The sequence below is a fragment of the Cotesia glomerata genome, linkage group LG10, assembly GCF_020080835.1.
Source record: "Cotesia glomerata isolate CgM1 linkage group LG10, MPM_Cglom_v2.3, whole genome shotgun sequence".
In the NCBI taxonomy this organism is placed as follows: Eukaryota; Metazoa; Arthropoda; class Insecta; order Hymenoptera; family Braconidae; genus Cotesia; species Cotesia glomerata.
In genome coordinates this window covers 8,070,913-8,089,507 of record NC_058167.1, presented here as the reverse complement: position 1 = coordinate 8,089,507, position 18,595 = coordinate 8,070,913, and the positions used below count along the sequence as shown (strand labels likewise).

Here is an 18,595-nt window from a genome sequence, read left to right as displayed (position 1 = left end):
CTGAAATAATAGATTAAAAAATTCATTTTTCGGTGTCCACTGAAGATTACGAAAAAAAAACTGATGAAAATTGAATAATAGACTCTACAAAAGATTTTCAGACCAATAATCAATCGACCCACCCCAAAGACACCGAGTAACAGCCCCATGAGCGGCGAATTTTGACTAATTTGACAGGAATTTAACTTTGAAAATTCATTTCTCGGTGTCCACTGGAGATTAAGGAAGAAAACTCATGGAAATCATAAAGTTCACCCTACAGAATATTTCCAGACCCATAGTCAATCGATCAATCCCTTGGACACCGAGGAACAGCCTCATAAAAGGCGTTTCTTGAATTATTTGTCAGAAATTTGACTTTTTAAAATTCAATTCTCGATGTCCACTGTGAATTAAGAAAGGAAATTCATGGAAATCATAGTGTAGACTCTATAAAAGATTTCCAGACCCATAGTTGGTGTATCCATCTCATGGACACCGAGTAACAGCCCCATAAGAGGCGAATTTTGACATTTTTCAGAAATTTGAATTTAAGAAATTCGATTCTCGGTGTCTACTCGATATTTAGAAAAAACGAGTATACTCCACCGAAGATCTTAAAACCTATAATCGAACGATACAATCCATAGACATGACAAAACAACTTGATAAAATGCTCAATTCAGCTTATCCGATAGAATTTTGACTTATAAAAATTCATTTTTAGTTATTCTTGAAAAATTAAAGAAAAAAACTTATGAAAATTTTAAAGTTCACCATATCGCAAAATTGATAAAATAGACATTTTCATGAGATCGCGATCTTTTTCTAATTTTCAAGAATCAAATTTCTGACGAATAAATCAAAAATCGCCACATATGGGGCTGTTACTCGGTGTCCATGGGGTGGATCGATCAACTATGGGTCTGAAAATTTTCTATAGAGTCTAGACTATGATTTCCATGGATTTCCTTTCTTAATGTCCAGTGGACTTTGAGAATTAAATATTTAAACATCAAATTTCTGTCCAATAAGTTAAAATTCGCTACTTATGGGGCTGATACTCGGTGTCTATGGGGTTAATCGATTAATTATGGGTCTAGAAATCTTCTTTAGAGTCTCCTCTACAATTTTTAGAAGTTTACTTTCTTAATTTCTAGTAGACACCGAAGATTGAATTTTTAACAGTCAAATATCTGTCAAATAAGTTAAAAAACGCCACTTATAGGGCTGTTACTCGGTGCCTATAGGGTGTATCGATCGATTATGGGTATGGAAATCTTTTATAAAGTCAACGCTATGATTTTCAGAAGTTTTCTTTCTTAATTTTCAGTGGAGAACCGAGAAATGAATTTTTAGACGTCAAATTTTTGTCAAATTAGTCAAAAAACACCTTTTATGAGGCTGTAATTCGATGTCCATGGGGTTGATCGATTGATTATGGGTCTGGAAATCTTCTGTAGAGTCTACTATACAATTTTGAGAAGTTTCCTTTCTTAATCTCCGGTGGAGACTGAGAATTGAATTTTTAGAAGTCAAATTTCTGACAAATAATTCAAAAAACACCTTTTATTGGGCTGTTACTCGGTGTCCATGGGGTTGATCGATTTACAATGGGTCTGGAAATTTTCTGAAGGGTGTACTCTATGATTTACATTGTTTTTCTTCGTTAATCTCCAGTGGACACCAAGAAATGAATTTTTAACAGTCAAATTCCTGTCAATTTTGTCAAAAAACTCCATTTATGGGGCTGTTAAACGGTGTCCATGGGGTTAATCGATCCATTATGGGTTTAGAATTCTTCTATTGATTCTACTCTATGATTTTCATGAGTTTCTTCTCTTATTTCCCAGTGGACATCGAGAATTGAATTTTTGAATGTTAAATTTCTGTCAAATTAGTCAAAAAACGGCACTTATGAGACTGTTTCTTCGTGTCCATGGGGTGGATGGATCGATTATGGGTCCGGAAAACTTCTATAGAGTCTACTTAATTATTTTCATGAGTTTCTTCTCTCGATTCCCAGTGGAAACCGAGAATTGAATTTTTAAAAGTCAAATTTCTGTTAAATTCGTCAAAAAAAACCCCACTTATAGGGCTGTTACTCGGTGTCCATGAGACGATCAAATTGATCGATTATGGTCGTGAAAATCTTCTATAGAGTTTCTTCTATGATTTCCATGAGTTTTTTTTCTAAATCTCCAGTGAACACCGAGAAATGAATTTTAAAATTTGAAAATTATGTAAAATTAGCTGAAAATAATTAGTTATGGGGCTGTTTCTTCGTATCCATGGGGTGGATTAAACTCATCGATTTTTCGATACTTTAAAATGTTTCCATTTAAGGTACTCATCGCGTTAATCTTATAGTTTTTGCTAAATACCGAACTTCTAATTTTTTGTCGTCTTTGGATTTTCTTTTTGCTTGTCATTTGTCAATCGAGTCCGTGGAATGCGTGCACGCGACAGAGAGGTCCGACCGCTACTTGTCGTTTTTTGTGATATTTCTGAAAACATTTATTTTATCAAAAAATTAATGAGAACTCTTTTTGTTGGTTTTTTTAATTTCAAACATTTTTTTTTTGAATAAAATTTCCTGTTGTTATGTAAAAAAAATTATTTTAGGGTAATTAATTAGTTTTACATTTAAAATATTTAATGTGTTTAAGTATATTCGGCCCTAGCGTGTTAGACTAATAGACCGGGAACTTTCGAGTTTTAATTTATTGAGAATGATAGGTTTGTTTGAATAATTGATGTAGTTGAATAGTTTTAATACATATATTGTTTAAATCCAAAATTATTATCATTAGTTAATTTACAATAATTACAATTATTACACAGTGATTGAAGTTAACTTTTTCTTTCATATAACTATTTTACAATATTACTAAATTCACAAATATTAACAATTTAAAATATACCTGATAAAAAATTTGATGAACCTTGTTGATTTAATTTGTTTTAGCTGGTTTCACTTTACGATTTTACTTTACCTTTACAAATGTTTTACTTTCTATACAATAGATTTACACGTGGTCTATTGAGACTTATTTAAACTATGTACGATGTTAATGTTAACACTAGGACGTCAGGACAACGAGAGAGATTTTTTTGGTGACAATTGCGAGGTGTCGAATTTTAGGGCGTTACTAATTTCCACTCATTGGGGGAAACAAATGTCCAATTATTTGTCTATTTTCTTGGGCCTTTATCCTCTCTCTTAAATTTGTCTACAAATGTTGTATGAGTCCCTCTACTTGGGTCAGATTGCAACATACTTTCTTACTTAGTCTTATGTTCTATTATTCATCTTTGTGTTTGTGTATACGTAAGCGCATTTACGCATAGACAAAGACATACATTTGTACTGTCTACATTAATTTATTTATTTAAATCGTATGAATAAATATGTACTCAAATCTAGCATCTCTTACGTTTTCTTGAATTTAATTATTTATTTGTAGAAATATTTCTGTTTTTTCGTTTTATAAATTTGTTGTATTATTTTAGAATTTAATTGTTTATTTTAAATTATTTAACTTTCAAGTTCTATTTTTGTTATTTGTTTCTTATTTCATATTTAATTTTCATGATCTAAAAATTATTTCAAAAAGTGCATTATTAAAATTTATTTCGATATTTGTCTCAACACTAAAATTCTGTAAAATAAATCTTTTATCTAATGTTCTTTATCATTACTTAAGTATTTCTTATTTTAAGTATAAGTGAGTTTGCTTACATATAACAAAACTCCCATTCATCTATTTAATCTCTTTAATGTACCTGGGCCCCAGACTAATTACGGAAATTTCCCTGGGTCTCTTACAAGAGTCAAACGTGACACTTAATGATCACACTCGAATTATCTTTTATAATCGTTAAAAAATGAAATAAAATCATACTCGATTTTTTTATAATTAATAAATATGTAAAGAAAAATTTCTTTACATAATACTGTCAAATCAGCCGTTCCTCAGTTATAGTGGTTTAAACAATTAAATTGTTGTTCACAATTAAATTTACCATTTGTGAGCAAAATAACCTAGTTTTTCGTAATCCTTGGCAAAAAATTCGTAAATATCAATTATCAGAACCCGGGGACATAAATGCGCATGTAGGCTTTCCTGTTCAGATAAGGGACTACTAGCCGAAATTAGCATTAACAACCATTTGAAATGATGAATGATCAATTTTAAAAATGATGTACACTATTCTATAACATTAAATATAATTATAATATTAACCATTGGTGATTTTATCAAACCATTTCGTTTAATCGAAATTTCGCCAATAGAAATAATTTACCATTATTGGAAATTTCTTTACACTAAACGAATCATTTCCACTCGTAACTGATAATAAAAATTCGAATATTATTTCACGATGACGAATTATTTGACATAATTACAAATTTTTAATACTAATCAAATAATTTCCAATTATAACTGGTTACAAAAATTCTAGCATTATTTCATGATTCAAAATTATTTGTAATGATTCAAAATTTTTCAATACTAACCAAATCATTTTCAACGATAATTGGTGACAAAAATATATAAAATATTTTAGGATTAGTAATGTTTAAACATTATACTAAATTTGTAATACTAATCAATCATATTCAATCATAACTAGTGAAAAAAATTCGAGCATTATTTCACAATTCACAATGATTTGAAATGATTTAATATTTTTAATACTAACCTAATCATTTTCAATGATAACTGGTAACAAAAATTCGATCATTTTTTCACGATTGAAAATGATTTGGAATGATAAAAAATTTTTAATACTGACCGAATCATTTTCAATCATAACTAGTAACAAAAATTCAGAAAGTATTTTAGGATTAGTAATGATTTAACATGATTCAAAAATTTTAATTCTAGCTGAATCATTTTTAATCATTACTGGTAACAAAAATTTGAGCACTATTTCAGAATTAGAAATGATTTGAAATGATTAAAAATTTTAAATACTAACCTAATCATAGTCAATCATAACCGGCGCAAATAATTCGAGCATTATTTTACGATTAAAAAGGATTCGGAATGATTTACAATTTTTAATACTGACCAAATCATTTTTAATCATTACTTGTAGCAAAAATTCAGAAAGTATTTTAGGATTAATAATGATTTAACATGATTTAAAATTTTTAATACTAGCTTAATCATTTTCAATCATTACTGGTGACAAAAATTTGAGCACTATTTCAGAATTAGAAATGATTTGAAATGATTAAAAATTTTTAATCATTTCATATCCTGCCTATTTCCCATTATTAAAAATGATTCATAATGATTAATTGTTAAATTTCGAAAATGATTTACATGATTTGAAATGATTAAGAATATGATTAATTTTTTAATCATTATTTATCATATCAAATCATTCTGTTTTATCAGGGACGGTCTCTGTAGAATTCGTCACATACTGTTCGGCAACAGTAAAGTCAATTACTATTTAAAAATTTAATTAGAGTATAAACTATTTTTTTTTCTTTTGTCTTACGAGTGTAATTAAGATATCATACACATAGAATGGAAGTTTTTTACAATTTTTTACCCTATTCATAAATGTGAGGAAAAAAATTTTCAGGGGAAAAAACCAACCCCTAAAGATGACCCCCTTAAAGGATCAATTCCAGGTTTCATATACTGGCCGCCAATATTTTTGCAAACAACCAAGTGGGTTATGATCTACACAAAAAATGATAAGAAATTTCTAAAAATGCGTTTAAAAAAATTAAATTTAAATCATTTTTATAATCAATTAAAATAATAAAATTTCAATATTCTTGGTTCAAAAGTTACGTTGAGACAAAACCAAATAAATTCAGATTCAAACGCAAAACCCTGTGAATTTTGCGTTTGGAGATGGAGGTAATATTCACTGTAAAATTCCGGAATGAAAAATTGAGCGATTGTTCGTTGTTTGTTGTGTAAGAAGTCATTGTGTCTTAAAAACGCATTTGTATACTATACATTTCATATCATTTTTCGTGTAAATCATAACCCATTCTCTTTCTCCAAAATTAAAGCTTCCTTACATTTATGAATAGGGTAAAAAATAGTTAAAAACTTCCATTCTATCAATATGAGCTACAATTTTTAAGAAAATATCTACAATTCATGAATTTAATGGATAAATTTGAAAAAGTTATTAAAAAATTATTGAAATCAGAAAGCATTGGGGTTCAGTTACGAATATCTTTTAAACGGTTGCAGTAATCAATTAAACATATCTGACATTTTTTGTAGAGCATTAAATTGTCTACAAAAATATAGAATATTCATTTGACAACTATTATTTTCCAATGTGGTAGGAAATTAAAAAAAAAAAAAATTTTTTATTGATAAATTTTTTTAAACTTTGATCTCGGATGTCTTTTAAATGGTTAATGTAATCGCTTACACATATTAAAACTTTTTTGTAGGATCTATTTTATTATTCTCTTGAAGTAAATTATTTAAATTTTAACTTATGATGATAATAGTAAGTATGAAAACTAAATCAAAATGAGTAGTTTTAAAACGAATTTTCTAGAAAGTTTGTGAGTAAAAGAGATACACTTTTAGATAAATTACTTTTTACAAATTTTAAGAATTTTTTATTCGACCAATTAGGATAAAATCTACTAATTCAAAATGTGACCATTTCCACTAATTAAAAAATTAATAATTACTTATTTCTCATAGTAAATTTCAAACATTTTGAGAAACTAACTATAAAACATCTATCAATAGTATTTTACTGATTCAGTTTTAGAGACTAACTTATCAAATGTATGCAAGTTGTATCAAAAAGTTCATGGAACAAGCTCTAATTTTCATGTAATTTTATAATCCTGGATCGAAAATTACCTACACATCTACAGCTATTTTAATGAATTTTACTATTTCATTAGTTTTTACAATCTTGTAATTTTTTTATAGATTTTCAGAAAACTATTTTCATTTCGAGAACCAAATAGCCTCTTTTTTCCAATTTGCGGTACTACCTGTAGTTAGTATAAATAATCAGGGAGAACGTAAACACCTCAGGTACCCTAAAAGAATTAGTTCCGGCAATGCATTGGATCTAAAAAGACATTAGTGTAAAAGGTTGTCGGTAAGCAGATGAGACAGTCGACAAAATGAAAGCCTAAGACTCCGCCTCTGTAATTCATAGAACTTTGAATTATTCAAGGTGACATAATATGAAAATTTAAATGATTAAACGACTTTCTATTAACTGCCGATGGACACTGAAAATTAAATTATATCAAAAATGTAAATTAATTCCTCGTTAAAACTACAACTTTGAGTGAGATAAAATAAGGCTTAAAAAATATTTATCATGCATATCTAGACTGTGAAAAACAGTATTTGATACTGAAATTAAATTTTTAAGGAATTTCAGTTTTACTGCTACCGAACAGAAGATGAGGAATTCAATAGGGAACGTTAATTATCGATTATGTTATTGTGTTTTTTTTTTTTATTTATTATTTTTAAGCATAGAAAATATTAATCATAGTGATGAGATAAAAAAATATAATTATACTTTACTCAAATTAAATTTTTTGATAAATACAGAGATCGTATAACTATTTATTATTTCTTGGTTATATTTATCGTTAATTAATTTTACGTTTATGAAATATAAATATAAATATAAATTGCACTCGTAAGACAAAAAAATACAAATTAAAATTTTCAGTAATTTTCGACTTTACTGCCGCTGAACAGTAGATGATGAATTCTGTAGGGAACATATTATTATTAATTATTACATTACATATGTAATTTTTTTATAATTATTTTAAGCATAAAAAACATTAATTTTAGGTGGCGTATATTCTTTTCATATTTTTAACGTATGATTTTTAATATTCTAATTTCTTTTTATTGCTAGCTCTGAAAGTAAAGTCCATTTTTATATTATATATGTCATATCGTGTCTGTACGAAGTATGGAGGGTAGAAGTACTTCTACCCTCCATAGTACGAAGACTAAAAATTCAGTCTTGACAAACTCTAACAGCCATCTATTATATTTTGTAGCTACTAATGTGTCCCACAATAATTTTGTATTTAGTCTCAGATATGCAGTGGTTCTCAGTTTTTCTTAAAACTCACCGATTTTTTTTTTTAGGCAGAAAAAAACGAAGTTCCATTCTATTCATATTAACCTTTTATTTGCAAATTTTTTTCTTGATTATTTTTGAATTATATAAATTAAAAAAGAAGTAAGTATTTTTAATGTATTTAAAATTAAGGATCAGTTTTTTAAACTGGGATAAAATTTCATCAATGTTAAAATATATATCCGTATAGATATATTCCAGAATTGGATAAAATTTTGGCCAGGATTAAAAAAATGTTCATTTATAAGTTGAATTACAGATGAAATTTAATTAAGCAGATATTTAATAATTTAAATAATTTTTCAAAACAATTTGTTTGTTAAAAAAATTGTTTAGTGTTAATGTCATTAAAGTTAGCAATCTTGATGATTTTTTAATTTTTTTTTTAACAAACAAATTTGTTCCAAAAAATTATTTTTAAAAAATTGCATTTTTTATTTTTAAAAATTTCTACATGCTAATTTTTTTTGTCATAATTAATTTGTTATAAAATTTTTAAAATTATTTTATTTTGATTTTAAACAATATACACTGAACCCTACAGCAAAGCCATTAAGCGGGTTCCATTAGAAAAAAAAGAAATAACAGTTACAAATATATTTAATAATAATACTTATGAGTAATAATAATAATATTAATAAGTCTGTATTTAGTGTAATAAGTAAATATATAAAATGCTCTGGCTCAGTCTCTATTTGATAAACATAGTTTCGAGAAACAATCAACATTGTTTATCTGATAAACATCAAGGTTGTTATCAATTTTATAGAAATCGTTAAAGGCATTTATTAACCCTTCAGTACCCTCGCTATGAGAATTTTTCTTACGCAACAACATTCAACTTATAGGATCCCTGTTAAAAAGCTCCAATAAGATCCCATCAAAAGCGACAAAAGCCACTTAGAAACCAATAAAATTTATGGGTTTCTAAGTGGCTTTTGTCGCTTTTGATAGGATCCTATTGGAAATTTTAAACAGGGATGTCACTGCAGTGAAAGTGAGACACTAAAAAGAACGTGGGTACTGAAGGGTTAATCGGTATAGAGAGGCAGAAGTAGTTAAGTTAGTACCTGTCAGTGGAAGCTGAAAGGAGACAATGTACCTCCAAGTCAGAGTTTTGAAAATAATTGATTCTAGTAGTCTCGGACAATCCACCTTTCCCTGTATCAGTCGCGTCATAAATATAGCACTCGCACAAAGTCGACGGTTTTTTAATGATAGCAATTGAAATCTACGACAAAGTTCGTCCTTGTCTAAGCCCGGTTTAGGATACACTCGATCAATTTTCCAGGATAGGAACTTGAGAAATTTGTGTTTTGAACTTTGTCAATTTTGATGCTGTAGACATAATAAATAGGAGATCAAACAATTTTAGTATAGAATTGCAGCATACTCGAGACGCGATCTGACTAGGAAAAAGTAAATAGATTTAATAGCCTTGATTGTTATTAAGTTGCGACTAGATCTGGTTACAAACCCCAGCATCTTCCGTGAGGAGGTAACCACTTTACTAATTATTAAATATATGTTAAATTAATTTTCATCTAACTTTAATACCATGATATCGAATTATAGGCATAAAATTAAATATTTCAGATACAGCAATCATATATTTAAGAACTTTGATATCTATAATACGAAAATATGGGCAATTATTATTCGCGTGAAGTGACATACAACTGGAAGATTGAAGATCTACATGGAATAGAACCAGAGTGGTTAAATTCAGAAACTTTTGGATTTCCTGATGACGATTTTGTTAGTTTCTGTGTATTCGCTACTACATCGCAACGTTGGTTAGGTTGGGATTGTTGGAATTATCATGTAAAAATACTACTACACGGATTGATTAAAAATAAAGCTGATATCTCATTAAAAATAAATGACAGTGAGTTAAAACACATGAATATGATAAATTGGAATAACTATAGTGAAGAATTTATTTTTGAAGCTGCTCATTTTCAACCGCCTCATAATATTACTTGTACGATAAAAATTCATAAAGACAATAATATTTTAGCATTAGTCAAAGCTTCTCAAGAATTGGCTAATGTCCAAGATTATTTTTTATCACCGGAATTAAGTGATATTAGTATAAAAGTAGGCGAAGAAGAGTATCCCGCTCACAAACTAGTACTGGCATGTCATAGTATGGTTTTTAAAAAAATGCTTGATACAGAAATGAAAGAAAAGCAAGAAAATTGTATTGATCTAAGTGAATTTGATGCTAAAACTATTAAAGAAGTTATTAGATTTTTATATGGAAGAGAAATTGAGACAAATGACCTTGATTTACTTCTAAAATTGTCATCTTTTGCTCACATGTATCAAATTAATAGATTGAAGGATTATTGTGAGTCGAAACTACTCACCAGTTTTCAAGTTGATAATATCGTTAAAATATTGGTAACAATTGATAATTATGATATGGATAAAGTGAAGAACCAAGCAATGAAGTTTCTAAAAAAAAATAAATCTGATGTATCATTCAGTGATGTAATTGATAATATAAAAAATTCCACAGTATTGTGGAACTTTTTAGCCAATCTCGCTGAAATGAAGAAATAAATCTTTTTTGATAAAATTTAAAATACAAATAAAACAAACATTAATTTTTTTTTAAATTAAATATAATTAAAAATATTTTTATAAATTCATAATAAAATTTTTTCCGAAATTATTTTGTACTCAGTAAACTTTTATATTAATAAAAAAATAAAATAAATTTAAATGAGCATTAGTAATCCTTTTACAGAAATTAATTTGAAAACCCCGCTCTATATGCTTTAGGAATCCCGGAAAATAATACACAGTGTTTTTATTAGTATTATTTTTTTCAATACTTACCAGTACTATCTGTAAAAAACATTGAGATAAGTACATAGATGTAGATAAAGAAGTTTTATTAGTTATTGCGTATAATATTGTATTTACTAATTTAAAAAAATTATTTCTAAGTTTAAACAATTAAAGAACAGTAAGTATTCTTAATTTACTTAATATTAAATATTCATTTAAAATTTAAATAATTGATTAATTTTTCAGGTACAGACATTACATGAAATAAAAAAGTGTAAAAATATGGGAGGTTCTGATTCGCGCGAAATTACACACAACTGGGAGCTTCATGAGATAGGAGCATTCTGGGTCATTTCAAAATCTTTTGGGTTTCCTAATAGCAATACTGGTACCTTTTATATACACACTGCTGCACATAATTATTCGAATGGTTGGGATTGTCTGGTAAAAATAAACAAAGTTGGAGGGAATAATATTAACGCTAAAATCGAGGTTAAGTTTAATAACAAACCACTTGGACCTATCACCATGATAAATTGGACTGGACTTAGTGATGAATTTCTTTTTGATGGTACTCCCTGTCAACCACCTTATAATATTTCTTGCACAATAAAACTTGATGATAGTATTAATGACAAAGCATTAGATAATCCTGCTCAAGAACTGGCTAATGTGAAAGATTTTTTTTTGTCACAGGAATTCAGTGATATTACTATAAAAGTGGGGGATCAAGAGTTTCCAGCTCACAAAATAGTACTGGCTTGTAATAGCGCGGTTTTTAAGAAAATGCTCACTACCGAAATGAAAGAAAAACAAGAAAATTGTATTGATTTAAGTGAATTCGATGCTGAAAGTATTAAAGAAGTACTGAAATTTTTGTATGGAGGAAAAGTTCAGGCAAATGATATTGATTTACTTCTAAAATTGTCATCTTTTGCTCACATGTATCATATAAATAGATTGAAGGATTATTGTGAGTCGAAATTAGTCAATAATTTTCAAGTGGATAATATTGTTAAAATATTGGTAACAATTGACAATTATGATATGGACAAAGTGAAAAACGAAGCGATGGAGTTTTTAATAAAAAATAAAGCCACTGTATCATTTGATGATGCGATTGACAATATAAAAAGTTCTCAAGTATTACGGAAGTTTTTTTCCAATGTTACTCAAATGAAGAATTGAGTTTTTTGTTATAAAATGTTGAATTAAAATAACAAACATGAAGTTTTTTTAAAGCTATAATACAAAAAATATTTTAATAATAAATTTAATATAAATTTTTAAATACAAAACTTGTACTTACATTTATTTTTTACAACATATTTAATTAATTTAAAAAATTGAAACTACAAAAGAGAAGACCGACCATAAAGAATTTTTTCCACCAGCTCCGTACGTTCTTTGAGCCTCTTAACAGACTTTTCCGGCAATTTTTGCGCTTCAGCATACTTGGCCAAGAAATAACTGATAAACAAACGCAGCCCTTCTCTCAAATTCTGCAATTTCGGTGCTAGAGATATTCGTTCGAACGCGTGGGTGCAAGCTTCTACGTCATCGTGGAGCAAAATCCCGAGCATTATCTGTCGCACTAGCTTCATTGTTTGCTTGTCCAGCTCAGCAAAGGAGATAACTTTCAAAACCGACAAAGCCAGGCCTTTTTCGACAAACAAATGTGTCAAGAACTTGGCCAGATTGTTTAACTGTACCTTGTTCAATTCATCCAATTCTCTGAACTTGTCCCACAGTGAGTATTGGAGTGTCATCTGGAAAATAAAATTTTAGTTACAGTGAAAGCTGTTAAAAGTTACCGTAGTTCTGTCTCAATTTCTCATAAAACACTAATAAGAAAGACAACCTGGGTAACTTTTAAGAGCTTTTACTGTACAAATCTAAACAATCATTCTCTGTAATTAAATTGTTAGAAAATAAAATTACCTGATTTTTGCGATCATAATTACAGAATTTTTGCGCAAGAACCGCGTAGTAAGGATTAAATTTCTTTTCCTGCAAACAGCAATCCATAATAACGTTAATTATTTCCCTGGCTTGCTGATCTTTCAAGCCCAGATGTTGAATTTTTTCAAAAGCGTCCAAATAATCTTCAGCGCTCATCAAAATACAAAAGATATTACGCCTGGCATCAGTATTCATTCGCTGTTTGCGCGCAAGCTCTAAAATCTGCTGACTGAACTGCATACTACCATCGGAATTTTTGTCTTTGGTGGGTTTGTTCGCGCTGTCGATGGTTCCCGACCAAGCAGAACCAACAATCCACCACTTACCCTTTTCATTGGCATTCAACAAGTCGCTGAGCGAGATATTAAACTGTGTGACGCTGTTTCCCTTGTGCAGGAAATTCTTCAGTAATTTTTTCAAATGTTCTACATGCGACGTATCGTACTGAGGAATTTTTTTCATGTTGTTATTTTTAATCGCCATCAAAACCTCCAACATAAACTGGACTCGCAAGCTTGTCCCTTTGTCAGCTGAGGCTTTTTGCTGTAAATTAATGATCAGCTCTTTCAAAGCAAGTGGATCGTCTTTCCTCAGCAAAAATCCTACCGTTCTTAAAATTAACAAAATACACTCTATTTCCTTCTCTGTGAATTTGTCAGCTAACTTTTGTAGAATCTGGAAGATCAGCTGAGATCCAAAGACTTTAAAATTGTACAAATGCGACAGCATGAAGACGTAATTGTCTAGAGTTTTGTTCTCCACATCCTGAGATTCGACAAGCATCTCATTTATTTTTCTAACCAGAGACAGCAGAAAGTGGGCTCCAACTTCAGTTCCTACGTTTGCATGGAGAATCGCCACCAGCAGCATGTATTCGGCCACCAGGCGGTCTGGAGTCAACACCGGGGACACCAAGGACTCTGTCATTAATTTTGTCAGCATCTCGTTCATGTCATGTCTACTGTTTGACATGTACATGTCCTCAATCTGGAAGTAAAATGAATAAATTTATAAATTGTTAATTTTTATGAAAATTTACAAATAAAAAATTTAATAATTACTTGAGTGGAAATAAAATGCATGTTATGCTCAGCCAGTCGGTTGATTAGTCCTTTCATTTGCTTTCGTAGTTGCTGTAATTTTTCTTGGTGGGCTGTCGACTCTTCCAGCTGCTTTAAACGAATTGCTGGTGGTATGTACTTACCAGTACTAGCTTTTTCGTTAATTATATTACCATCTTTGTCTCGCTTACGTCCGTAGATATCTTCCCATGTTCCATCTGAATTTTTTTTACTTTTATTGTCTTCAATATTTTCTTCTTCTTCTTCACTTAAATCATCATCATCATCATCATCATCAAAATTTTCTTCGTCACTTTCAGAAATAATTTTAGATTTTTTATCAACATTCAAAGCTTTAGATTTAGATTTATCAATTTTTTCATCCTCAGAATCACCAAAATCGTCATCATCACTATCAGAATTAATTACAGATTTTTTATCAATTTTTAAATCTTTCGATTTAGATTTATTAATTTTTTCAACTTCTGGTTCTTCATCAGAACCATCAAACTCATCACCAAAGTCCTCCTCACTCCCAGAATCAATCTCTAACTCTTCATCTTCAACTTCGGCATCAGAAATCACCTTTAATTTTTTCTTCTTAGCTGGAGGCTCATCATCACTCAGATTATCATCGCTGTCAAATTCCATCAAAGCATTCTTCATCAAGCCACACTTGTAATCTACCTTTTTGTCTGAAGAACTTTTTTCACTGCAAAAGTCCAGGAGGTAATCCAATCCATCATCAACAAATGACTTGGGAACGCTCTTACTCTTGCGTTTATTCAGCTTCAATTTTTTCTCCAACTGCCTGATCATCTTGTCCTCTTTTTCCTGGTCTTCTAGCAGCAGCTCCCTTTTCTGCTTCAGCCGTTGTTTTTCAGCACGTTTCTCGCGCTTTTTTTTAAGTCTTAATTTTTCTTTTATCAAAGCCTCATCAGTTTTTACTTTTTTAACAACTTTTGGCTTTTTATCAACAATAATATCATTTTTAATATTGTTATTTTTATTTTTAATTAATGAATCATCTACATCTGTATCTTTACCTGCAAACACTTTTTTTTTATTTAAATAATATTGAGCACGATTTACCTTTTTTTGCTGTCGCTTTTCTTTACGCAATTCTTTGCGGGTTTTTTCAACCGGCTTCTTGGAAGATTTTTTAGATTTAAACCTCATGATTATTAATTATTAATAATTAACGACAATTTTTATTAAATAATAATTTAAAATAAATTTTATAACCTCAAGCATGTCACGAACATGTGGTAATGTTTTTATCAGAGTTGATATTTAATTTTCATTCACTAGGTGGCGCTGTCAAACAAAATGGCTGATTTAAACTATTTAAATTTTTAGCAACGGCCGAATATGAAATCTCCCGGTGCTAAAAAATAATTATAATAAATTTTCATTACTGAAATAATCACAAAAAAAAAGTTACTGCTAAAAAAATAAAAATTTTAATTAAAAAAATTGTCACTTGCTTTAAAAATAAATTAAATTAAAATAACTTTTTAAAAATAACTTAGCAATAACTTGTCAAATATTTTGACATATTCTATAAAATTTTAATTAATTAAAAAAATTAAAAAATATTTTTGATTTTTCCAATACTTAAATAAATTATAAAATGTCTTGCTCGCCTGAAGATATTGAAAAAAAGCGTCTGCAGGCGATCAAAAGACGCAACGCTCGTCGAAAAGAACAACAATCATCAAATCCTGGTCCAGAAGATCAAAATTTGAAAAGAACAATTCAAGAAAGACAATTAAATGTCAGTTATAGCAGTGAATTGTCATCACCAGGCCCTTCAACCTCGTCAGCATCACCCTCAACGCCTTCAACTTCTTCAGCGTCACCTTCATCGTCTTTGAGCCCTACGTCTCCTGGGTGTTCATTTTTCCACGAGCAATACCGGGTCAAAGGATCAATATCCATGATAAGTAACACGAGGTTTGAGGTTAATATTAATTACCACCAGGCATTTATTGATTTTTGCCATAAGTTTGACACCCGTTATTACGATCCTCTGAAAAAATTGTGGAGTTTTGACGTCAAAGAGTACGACAAATTCATGCAGGAGTTGAGATCAGTACCCCAAGTACTGATTATTGGTCTTCCCAAGTATGTCTACAGGGTTTTTGTTGCTAAATCAAGCGATAAATTTTCTGAAAATCAAGAAATTGATTTCTCGAGGATTGATCCCAAGCTGAGAAGAACACTGATGCCTTTTCAAAGAGAAGGTATTTATTTTGCAATAACAAGAAACGGTCGTTGTATGATCGCTGATGATATGGGTCTAGGAAAAACCCTCCAAGCTCTCGCTATTGCTCATTACTACCAAGCTGACTGGCCATTGCTCATCGTCTCACCTGCATCATTGACGTAATTATTTTATTTCTACTTTAAAGTATTTTTTAATTTAATTTTTACAAAATACCATTATTAATTTTTTACTCTTCTAGACACATGTGGCTTGATAACATTAGAAAGTTTCTTCCTTCAGTAGAAGCTGAAGATATCTGTCTGTTCTATGGCAGCAAAGGTTACTTTGAAGAGGAAAGAATTATCATTGTTTCCTATGACTTGCTGGTTAAATGCAAGAAAGTATTTGTTAGAAAACAATTCAAAACTTTAATCTTGGTAATTGATTTTTTTTACGAATATTCAATTGTAAATAATAATTATTTGTTTTATTTTTTAGGATGAGTCACATTTTTTGAAGAATTACAGTTCAGAGCGAATTAAAGCTGTTGAAGTTGTCGCTAAAGAAACTCGACATATTGTTCTATTGAGTGGTACGCCCGCATTGTCGAGACCTTATGAATTATACGCACAAATTCGTCTCATTGAACCGACTTTTTTCAAGTGAGTATAAAAAAAAATTAAATAATCATTGTTAATAATTTTTTAAATGAATTTTGATGCTGAAGTTAGCTGGTTTTTTTAATAAATAAATTATTATAAAACATTTCACTTGTATATGTGTAAAAAATTTATTGTTTTAAAAATGTTTTCTTCTTAGTAATTTATTTTGGTAATTATTTACAAGTGGGGTCAACCCCATTTTGGGCCATGACTAGATGAAAAATTAACATCTTTAAATTTTTTTTTGTCTCCTTGTTTTTACGGCGTATTTATGATAAAAAATGTCGTGAAAAAAAAATAAAGATTTCGATAGCTTTCTTGCCTTCAAAAGTTGGATAAAATTTCTATTTTATCTTTTTTTGATGTTTTTAAGATATTTTTTTTTTTTTTTTTGAAAAGCACATAAAAAAACAACTTAAAAAAAAAAGTTGAATATTACAATTTTCTAAAAAATTTATAAATTTTTTTGAAAATTTGTTAAAATTGTGATTTTTTTTTTTTTTAAATTATTCATTTTTTTAATCTATTTAATAAAAATATATATATATTAATAAAATCAAATAAAAATTTCGTTAAAAAATTAAAATTAAAATGGTTGACCCCATTTGTAAATATTTACCTTTGTTTTTTGTAAAAATAATAAAAATGATTAAAAATTTTTTCAGACGACATAATTATGGTCTCCGTTACTGCGCTGGTAAAGAAAAACAAGTGAGAAGAATCGTACGCGTCTGGGATTACAGCGGAGTATCTAATCCAGTTGAACTCCAATTATTATTGAGTAAAGTCTGCGTTATCAGACGAATGAAAGATGAAGTATTAGACCAATTACCTTCAAAAATAAGGTATAATTTATTTTTACTTGTAAATAATTTATTCTTATTATTAATCAATAAAATTTATTGCAGACAATTCGTTATACTGGACCCAAATTTAGTGAAGACATCAAGCGAAGCACTGATGACACTAAGAGATCGCAAACAAAATGCGAATCAATTGATGCAATTGTTCACCGACTCTGGACCGCAAAAATTGAAAGCTGTGTGTAACTACGTCTCTGATTTATTGGAGAAGAAACGAAAGTTTATTATTTTTGCGCATCACAAGCAAATCCTGGATGGAATCTGCGAGGTAATCGAGAAAAAAGGCATTCAGTATGTACGGATCGATGGGCAGACAGACAAAAAACAGAGACAGCAGCGGGTTGATTTGTTCCAAGAGTCTGAGGACATAATGGTGGCAGTTCTATCGATTGTTTCGTCTAATTCGGGATTTAGTTTGACTCGGGCTAGTCTTTGTGTCTTTGCGGAGCTTTACTGGAACCCAGGCAGCCTTGTTCAGGCTGAAGATCGAGTTTATCGAATTGGTCAACGCAGTCCCGTGGTTATTCAGTATCTCATCGCTAATGGGACTGTTGATGACCACTTGCTGCAATTAATTGAGTCTAAAAATGACTTTTTGGTCAAAGCAGGCTTTAATCAAAATTTTGCGTTGAGTTCAGCGGAAATTCTTACGCAAAATAATAATTAATACTCATTTTACGTATTTTATTTTTTTACAGATTAATTAATATGAAAAAAAGACGTTCAATAGAACTATTAGATAATTTATATTTTATTTTTTGAACTTTATGAATAAGTTGTTGTTTTTTAATTGTTTCATTATCAATTTTTTAAAAAATATTTTTGTTAAAAAAATGAATTTTATATAAATTTTTCAGATTTGTATAAAGATATAATGAATTAATTAATTCGCGTTTAAAAATTTTGTTATAAATATCGTTTACTAAA

General features: G+C 29.3%; 4 protein-coding genes across 10 annotated transcripts; 3 read left to right on the top strand and 1 right to left on the bottom strand.

The window, feature by feature from the left end:
• Positions 1-1,299: 1,299 nt before the first annotated feature.
• On the top strand, positions 1,300-10,715 carry LOC123273249 (BTB/POZ and MATH domain-containing protein 3-like). Of its 6 annotated transcripts, none has more exons than XM_044740603.1 (4): positions 8,183-8,214; positions 9,404-9,531; positions 9,566-9,610; positions 9,709-10,715. In XM_044740603.1, exon 4 carries the CDS (start codon positions 9,757-9,759, stop codon positions 10,678-10,680), a length of 924 nt encoding a protein of 307 aa, XP_044596538.1. In that variant the 5' UTR covers positions 8,183-8,214; positions 9,404-9,531; positions 9,566-9,610; positions 9,709-9,756; the 3' UTR covers positions 10,681-10,715. The 6 variants fall into 6 exon arrangements, with proteins under 6 accessions (XP_044596541.1, XP_044596542.1, XP_044596538.1 ...); XM_044740602.1 differs by having other exon boundaries at positions 8,198-8,214; positions 9,334-9,531; XM_044740606.1 differs by lacking the exon at positions 8,183-8,214 and adding an exon at positions 1,300-1,311 and having other exon boundaries at positions 9,526-9,610.
• Positions 10,716-10,978: 263 nt separating this feature from the next.
• Positions 10,979-12,172, top strand: LOC123273251 (speckle-type POZ protein-like A). Of its 2 annotated transcripts, none has more exons than XM_044740610.1 (2): positions 10,979-11,089; positions 11,164-12,172. In XM_044740610.1, the coding sequence occupies exon 2, from the start codon at positions 11,194-11,196 to the stop codon at positions 12,097-12,099; it is 906 nt and encodes a 301-aa protein (XP_044596545.1). In that variant the 5' UTR covers positions 10,979-11,089; positions 11,164-11,193; the 3' UTR covers positions 12,100-12,172. The 2 variants fall into 2 exon arrangements, with proteins under 2 accessions (XP_044596545.1, XP_044596544.1); XM_044740609.1 differs by having other exon boundaries at positions 11,159-12,172.
• Positions 12,173-12,190: 18 nt separating this feature from the next.
• Positions 12,191-15,188, bottom strand: LOC123273197 (nucleolar MIF4G domain-containing protein 1). The gene is made up of 3 exons (XM_044740517.1): positions 13,935-15,188; positions 12,853-13,860; positions 12,191-12,680 (listed from the first exon to the last, which is right to left on the bottom strand). Exons 1-3 carry the CDS (start codon positions 15,111-15,113, stop codon positions 12,264-12,266), a joined length of 2,604 nt encoding a protein of 867 aa, XP_044596452.1. The 5' UTR covers positions 15,114-15,188; the 3' UTR covers positions 12,191-12,263.
• A 368-nt stretch (positions 15,189-15,556) lies between these two features.
• On the top strand, positions 15,557-18,380 carry LOC123273214 (SWI/SNF-related matrix-associated actin-dependent regulator of chromatin subfamily A-like protein 1). Its single transcript, XM_044740552.1, has 6 exons — positions 15,557-15,756; positions 15,787-16,322; positions 16,403-16,580; positions 16,642-16,805; positions 17,471-17,650; positions 17,714-18,380. The coding sequence occupies exons 1-6, from the start codon at positions 15,568-15,570 to the stop codon at positions 18,333-18,335; spliced, it is 1,869 nt and encodes a 622-aa protein (XP_044596487.1). The 5' UTR covers positions 15,557-15,567; the 3' UTR covers positions 18,336-18,380.
• The last annotated feature ends 215 nt before the right edge of the window (positions 18,381-18,595 follow it).

What these genes read in the sequence shown, in the direction of transcription:
- LOC123273249 (XM_044740606.1), top strand. Translation starts at nt 9,757, where the DNA reads ATGGGCAATTATTATTCGCGTGAAGTGACATACAACTGGAAGATTGAA.
- LOC123273251 (XM_044740610.1), top strand. Translation starts at nt 11,194, where the DNA reads ATGGGAGGTTCTGATTCGCGCGAAATTACACACAACTGGGAGCTTCAT.
- LOC123273197 (XM_044740517.1), bottom strand. Translation starts at nt 15,113, where the DNA reads ATGAGGTTTAAATCTAAAAAATCTTCCAAGAAGCCGGTTGAAAAAACC. An exon ending in TGCATTTTATTTCCACTCAA is followed by an intron (nt 13,861 to 13,934) that starts GTAATTATTAAA and finishes TTTTACTTCCAG; the next exon opens with ATTGAGGACATGTACATGTC. An exon ending in ATTATGATCGCAAAAATCAG is followed by an intron (nt 12,681 to 12,852) that starts GTAATTTTATTT and finishes TTTATTTTCCAG; the next exon opens with ATGACACTCCAATACTCACT.
- LOC123273214 (XM_044740552.1), top strand. Translation starts at nt 15,568, where the DNA reads ATGTCTTGCTCGCCTGAAGATATTGAAAAAAAGCGTCTGCAGGCGATC. An exon ending in GTCTCACCTGCATCATTGAC is followed by an intron (nt 16,323 to 16,402) that starts GTAATTATTTTA and finishes TTACTCTTCTAG; the next exon opens with ACACATGTGGCTTGATAACA. An exon ending in AATTCAAAACTTTAATCTTG is followed by an intron (nt 16,581 to 16,641) that starts GTAATTGATTTT and finishes TTTATTTTTTAG; the next exon opens with GATGAGTCACATTTTTTGAA.